At 38.8% G+C, this 6,786-nt stretch overlaps 1 protein-coding gene across 2 annotated transcripts; it reads left to right on the top strand.

The window, feature by feature from the left end:
- Positions 1-526: 526 nt before the first annotated feature.
- On the top strand, positions 527-6,443 carry LOC148910441 (uncharacterized). 2 transcript variants are annotated; one of them, XM_089031947.1, is made up of 7 exons: positions 527-575; positions 2,425-2,554; positions 2,663-2,880; positions 2,957-3,083; positions 3,182-3,328; positions 4,312-4,555; positions 5,535-6,443. In XM_089031947.1, exons 2-7 carry the CDS (start codon positions 2,437-2,439, stop codon positions 5,824-5,826), a joined length of 1,146 nt encoding a protein of 381 aa, XP_088888073.1. In that variant the 5' UTR covers positions 527-575; positions 2,425-2,436; the 3' UTR covers positions 5,827-6,443. The 2 variants fall into 2 exon arrangements, with proteins under 2 accessions (XP_088888073.1, XP_088888072.1); XM_089031946.1 differs by having other exon boundaries at positions 528-575; positions 2,422-2,554.
- The last annotated feature ends 343 nt before the right edge of the window (positions 6,444-6,786 follow it).

Raw genomic sequence — 6,786 nt, 5'->3', positions numbered from 1 at the left:
GAAAATAAAAACCTTTGTTTCCCCAGCATAAATTAATTCTCAAGCGCTCGAATTTGAGGCTACGCGAGGTGGAATCTATTGTTCAATCCAATATGGCTGCCCCGTGAATAAGGCCCATGGGAACAAGGCTAGATTACATCACAGTAGCGTCTCACTGAGTCATATTTTCACTCAATGGCTTCCATGACTTCAACATACAATAGAAACTAATATCAAAGTCAAAGGAGACCATGAAACCTTTCTTATATGGTCGAAAAACTTCTCAGTATTAACTAACTAGGTCGGTACGACAGAAATTATTAGTTAGTAAATTATTTTTTCCTGATCAGTGAAATAGTAATGACAAAATATCAACTCAAGGGTGCCGGAAATCTCAGTCCTAATTACATAAATAGCACGAAGATGAATCAGATGAATAACGTCTAATTGAAAAATTGTGCAAATATACCTCTTTTATAAATAATTTATCACTACCATCCCTTATTGTTTCTCGTTTCCAGCTATAAGAGTCTTTACTCAGACACCTTTTTAACAGGTAGGAATCAGCGGCTCGTGCGAAGAAAAATGTTTTGAAGGTAAAAAAAGGCTTAATTCAATTTACTGGGGCTTCTATTTGCCTTTATGCTTATAAGGAGGGAAAAGCCAAAAGTGAAAGAGAGAGAGAGAGAGAGAGAGAGAGAGAGAGAGTAAGAATAAAAAAAGTAAGGGAGAGACAGAGAGAGAGACAGAGAGAGAAAGAATGAAAGAGGTTTGGATGCTAAATTTCATTAAAATATACTTCGTTATATATCTTAGTCATTGATCTCTCGCTCATGACTAAGATATATAACGAAGCATGTTTCAATGAAATTTAGCATCCAAAAAACTAAATTACTTTCCACATCTGGTTTTGTGCATAACCCAGCATCTTTATTCACGGAATATATCTTCTTAGTTCACAAAACGGTTAATTTTTCAATTTATTATTTTAACGTATCATAAACTTTCGCAAACTGGTTTTATATAATTTGGTATTTTTGACAATTAGCAATATTTCAGTTTTGATTCTTCAGCTAAATATATCGAGTTAAATTAAATCCAAGGAAAATTATGTGATAGATAAATGCCAGGGCCGTAACCAGAACTTTTACAAGGACGGTGCACATCGAATAAAATCGGACCACTGATCGGTTTTCTTTATTACCAACTCAGTGGCGTAACCAGGGATCGTGCAGGGAGGTGCACAGGAAACAATTTGCAGAACCAACAAAAAAAAAGATAACCAAAAAAAAGGAGATGGATGAGCAGACCTTAAGCTTTTATGGGGGGTGCACGTGCACCCTGTGCTCCCCCCTGGTTACGGCCCTGAGTGCACATTATTCATGTATTTACGGAGCAAGAAAAACCGAAAATAATCGAGAGAGAAATCCCTCAAATCGCAAGACACCCAACCAGCTACCAGCTCTGCTCGCTGCAAGAAAAACACACAAATAAACTCACACACAAGGAGAAAGAAAAAAAAGAAAGAAAAAAAAAAAAAAAAGGAATCACATCAAAACAATCTATTGTTTAAACGCAAAGGATCATGATTGTCGGAGGGGGTCAAATCAACACAAGTTCATCGAAAATTGTTCTCAAACCCGTATCAATCCACGAAGAGAAGTAGAGTAGCCAGCAAACGCTCAGAATATTTTTTAGTACATATTAACACATATTATATTAAACTGTTTCGCTAGGAGCAAATTTTGTTGAATTTTCTATTGGATTTGGCGATCCTATCCCCCACGTAAACAACCAGTGAGGTCATAGTGAAATAGGGCAATTGCCCCTTAAAAACCGCCACTATATATAAGGAATGTAGAAAATCAATTTGTATGTTTGTGGACGTGATAGGTGTTATGTTATTCTCCTGCGTTACTGTGCGGACGCAATAACAGGGACCATTTGAATAAAACTGAGCAATCAGATAGCAGTAAACTAGACAGTGATTGAACTGATAACAGTGTTAGCCAATCAGATTATCACGTTCTCACCCTCTTATAATATCGGTGCGCTATCTGATTGGCTGGTTAAAAACCTTGAACTAAATGTCGTAATATGATTGGTTAATGATACTAGTTTATCAAAGTGTCCCGGTTTGGGGTATCCGCACAGTAATCATGCAGTTTCCACCACGTTGGATTCTCGCGTAATATGACGTCATTACTGGACCAAAATAACATTTCCTTTTGATTTAACATATCTTGACTCTATTATTAATTTTCCTCTGTCCATTGCTGTTTAGCTGAAAAACAGGAGGTTTGAATTTTATACGAAATGTCTGGAGGTGAAATAGCTGCATTTTGCATTCATCAAATATCTGCAGCTAGAATCAAAGTAAATTATATTTAAAATCACAAAGCAAAATTTCCAATATAAAGCTCATATTCTTTTAATTCGTAGCAGGGTTCTTGCATAATGTCAGCAACCAACCTTTTCGTGTTCGTGCTTCTGACATGCGCAGTATCGTCCTACGCCCTCGGTCCTTACAGAGGTACTTGTAAGAAGATGGCGATTTTCAAAAAAGCCCAACGAGGTAATTAACTTTATATGAGAGAAAACAAAACCATTCTTCCAAGCTCTTTTTGCTTTAAGTGTAGCACCAATTTACAATATAGTAGATGAATTTTCATCCAATCCTCAGATCGAGCACTGAGTGGTCACGTGATATCGAGCCATGACGTCACTTCCCGTTTCGACTGTGCTGACCAATGTCTTCAAACTAGTGGTTGTAAGTCGTACAATTACCAAGAAACAGGTTCTCCACTCCACGTATGTGAGCTTAGTGACCACACAAAGACCTCCGCGTCATCTGATTACGTCATCAAACCAGGCTTTACGTACTATGACGCTAGGCAGTTCGTAAGTACAAATTATTATTTATTATTATTTATCATTAGAAATATTTCTGTACTAAGTTGTGATGTTTCATTTTCAGGTTTTACCCGTGTGCGCTTCTTCTCCTTGTCAAAATGGCGGCACGTGTGGCATCGATGAATGTACTGATTCTTACGAGTGTCTGTGTAAACCTGGATACATTGGTCAATACTGTGAGACCTGGACCGGTACGTAGACTGATCATCGCCTAACACTTGGTAACATTATAGCGGGAAATGGTCACTCACGCCTTAAAGGATAAACAAATTTCTTTATTGTTTAACAGGTATTGGTTCATCGTCAAGTAACCCAGGCCATTCATGTCTGAACATCAAGAACACTGCACAAGACACTGGAGATGGTAGATACTGGATTAACCCAGACAACACAGGAACCCCATTCACTGTGTACTGTGACATGATCACTGACGGAGGTAAGATGTGTTGATGTGAAGCATGTGTGGGCTTCCTGTGATACTGGATTAACCCAGGCAACACAGGAACCCCATTCACTGTGTACTGTGACATGACCACTGACGGAGGTAAGATGTGTTAATGTAAAGCATGTGTGGGCTCCCTGTGATACTGTTATACACTTTGATACACTCACTGTGGTTCCTTGAGTAGAGGGTTAGCACTCGTTCACACAGACCGAAACGACGTCGTTTGAGTGTTAAACAATAGAACAAATTTATCATGTTACTGTCTCATGCTATTGTTTCATAATCCAATTCTTCGTTCGCACATGACGTCATATCCGCCATCGTCAGGGTCGGATATCAAACAACATGGCCGCCGTGACTTTTGTTTTTTCAGTCCCTTCGGAATAATTGAAAACCAGTCTAAACAAGTGCTAATCTTAATAGAGGTTTTGCACCATCACTTATCGGCAGCCATGTTAGATGGCAGGAACAATACAATCGTTTTACATGAGAAAGCTTTCAATTTCCCAAGAGCAAAGGGAATTTATTGCTTTGCCATCTAACCACAGGCAGCCCAAGTTGTATTACGGGCGTTTGCTCATGATGGTGCAAAACCTCTATAGAGACGAAGAAGCTATATCAGAAGCATTGCAATATATAGACCAAATTAAAAACTCGCACCGATGTGAGGCTTAAGTTGTGAACAAAGGAATCTAGCGTGATTCGTGACTTTTGAGTCACGCCAGATTACTTTGAGTTACGCCAGATCCCTTTGTTCACAACTTAATCCTCACATCGGTGCGAGTTTTGAATTTGGTCTATATTCTCCAATTTTATACGTTTCCTAAAATATGTAGTCTCCCCCACAGCCGCTTTCAGTGTCGTCACGCAACGCTTTCTCCCCTGAGTAGTTACTCAGGGGAGAAAGCGTTGCGTGACGACACTGAAAGCGGCTGGGGGGGAGACTATAAAATATGCCGTCTACTGAATTATAGGAGGCTGGACACAAATTAGGGACGTGACACTGACGGGCCCACCCACTTCTGGCTATGCCCGTTATACAAACTATCGGAAGATATCTAATCTGGGAATATATGAATTCGTCACACAACCTGGACTTCTGCAACTGAAACAAGACATGGGGTTCACACAGTTACGGTACTACTGTCGTAAAGCATCTGTTGGAAGAGTATTTCACATTATGACGGCCAAGAACGATTCGGGATACGACGTTGTGAGGTACGTACATTGGCCAGTCTTATCTTCCTTTGTCCACGAATGATCGATAAACTAACTTTAGAGCTTAAATACTGGCTTTTTGCGATTTCTTACATAAATTTTATAAATTCTTCCCCTTTTTTTTTCAACTTAATCGAAACATTATTAATAAAATAATATATTATATAAACGTGTTGAGTTAGAAGTTTTGAATGTTTCTATGCAATTTAAGGCCTTTTTCCAGTGTTTTGAAATTGGATGTAAATTAAAATGACACCTATGAGCCTCCAGTAGCACCTTAGTACGATACGAATATAAGTTATGACGTCAAAAGCGTGCCGAAATAACTGGCTGTAAACTTACCAAAAAATGCACACTTATTGAAAGTAACGAGTGTTTGTTTAGGCTGCAATTAGTCCTTCTACCCCTTTAATTACTTGGTAATTGTTTCGTGTCTGCTTTGGTTTCATTAAGGAACGTTAAGCACGGGTGTTTAGAGCTGCTAATGGGCAGTCTCTCACCAATACGATTCAGGTTTGATTCCCGGGATCGGTGTCAGTCGTAAGTGCTTCGAAGTCTATTTTCTGGCCTTCCTCATTCTGCAAAAATCAACTCCCAAATTCCAATTCCATGTGGCATCGAGTGCTTTATTCATAAGCCCCTATGGCTCTGGAGACTGAGTTATCCCTGTGTTCAACGTATTAAATAAATTACATATACAATTAAATTTGGCAGGATATAAATCGTTCAATATCCTTTCTACTCCCCTACCCGGCTGGTTATATCTACTGAATTGATATCGCAAACTTAGGGATGAATTAACGAACGCTGTGACGTCATGTGCGAACGAAGAATGGGATTATGAAACAATAGCATGAGGCAGTAACATTTGTTCTATTCTTTGGCACTCAAAGGTCGTTTTGGTCTGTGTGAACGAGTGCTATTGAGTGAATTTTGATGAGCTGTCATCTCTTTACATTACGTGGTTTTACATTTGTAGGTTCATGATTGAGGATGCTTCTTCGCCTGCAACTGCTTGTAACTCATTCATTCGTCTTCCTGATGATCAATCGATGCTGGCCGCCAACTGTGCCAAGTGGGGCTTCCAGAACGGAGGGACCAATACCGGTACGTGGGGACACTCGTCATACGCAGGACCGTGGAGGCCGTACAAATATGTTGCATTCTGGTCAGGTACACATGATAATTCATTCATTAGCGGGGAATACAAATGCGATGATAATGTGTCTGGTGGACAAGCTGGTGACTCTTGGAAGATGTTTGTACGTTAAGTTCAAGATAATCCGCCTTCTGACGATAGATTTAACGTTACTAGTGTTTGATAAAGTTCAGCCAAATCCGTCAGAAGCATCGTTTCCTCCTTGAACTGAATCTTTAGTGCACCAAATCACATTAAGTTGAACTATGTTCAGAATTTACCAATGCTGGTTGAATATTTCATAAATATTTTCTAGTATTTAAAAGCACCAATATAGAAAGACCACCCTGTTTACTATCACAAGAAAGTCGCTTGTATTGAGATGGCACAACTTTATTCTTATTTATTAAATTTAGTGCACGGCACCTAGCCCCTGATAAATACTTCAATATTTCAGTACTGATTCTACATAAAGTGAACTTGAATGGTGTTCTTCATTTGAATGTTGAGTCTTTAAGTTTTGTAGTCTTATGCTTCTATTATGTTACTGACTGTTTGCATGTTTTGACTTTGAATACTAAACACAAATGACCTCAAATTTACAATAAACATTTACAATAAACACATTGGAAACCTTGAGTTAAAAGTTAAAATTTGTATATTACTAGATTGCCTGTCAGTGGCAGCCCAGTCTAACAATGCTTTGCTGATGCTCCGGCTAGAACATTTTCTTGCGTCCTAATTCGTACACCCAAGGGCAGACTATAAAATTCCAACGTGAATTCACTGATTTTATAAAGGACAACATAGTTACGTTGCTAAAACTCGAAATGTAATACGACAAGATGGATGTTTTCGATCATTTTGATAGTTTATGACATAAACTTTTTACCCAAAATGGCTTTCAGTAGGTATAGCTCTGTCACTGTCTTTGATATAGGTTCTCATAGAGACTCAGGTAATCTGTCCAACCCAGATATCCCAGTGTACCCTGTCGATCCCTTGACGATTTAACTTTACACTAGGTACATCTGATGACGTCATCAGTTCGTAATTAGTATTTTAATAGTGACGATGTCAAGTCCTATGAAAT

Source organism: Actinia tenebrosa, unplaced genomic scaffold, assembly GCF_029948245.1.
Source record: "Actinia tenebrosa isolate PJP-AT-01 unplaced genomic scaffold, QUT_ActTen_1.0 PGA_scaffold17__23_contigs__length_9995812, whole genome shotgun sequence".
Taxonomy (NCBI): Eukaryota; Metazoa; Cnidaria; class Anthozoa; order Actiniaria; family Actiniidae; genus Actinia; species Actinia tenebrosa.
This window is presented reverse-complemented; position numbering and strand designations above follow the sequence as displayed.

Coding starts and splice junctions, on each gene's coding strand:
- LOC148910441 (XM_089031947.1), top strand. CDS start 2,437: ATGTCAGCAACCAACCTTTTCGTGTTCGTGCTTCTGACATGCGCAGTA. Junction 2,881..2,956: donor ACTATGACGCTAGGCAGTTC/GTAAGTACAAAT, acceptor TTTCATTTTCAG/GTTTTACCCGTGTGCGCTTC. Junction 4,556..5,534: donor TCGGGATACGACGTTGTGAG/GTACGTACATTG, acceptor TTACATTTGTAG/GTTCATGATTGAGGATGCTT.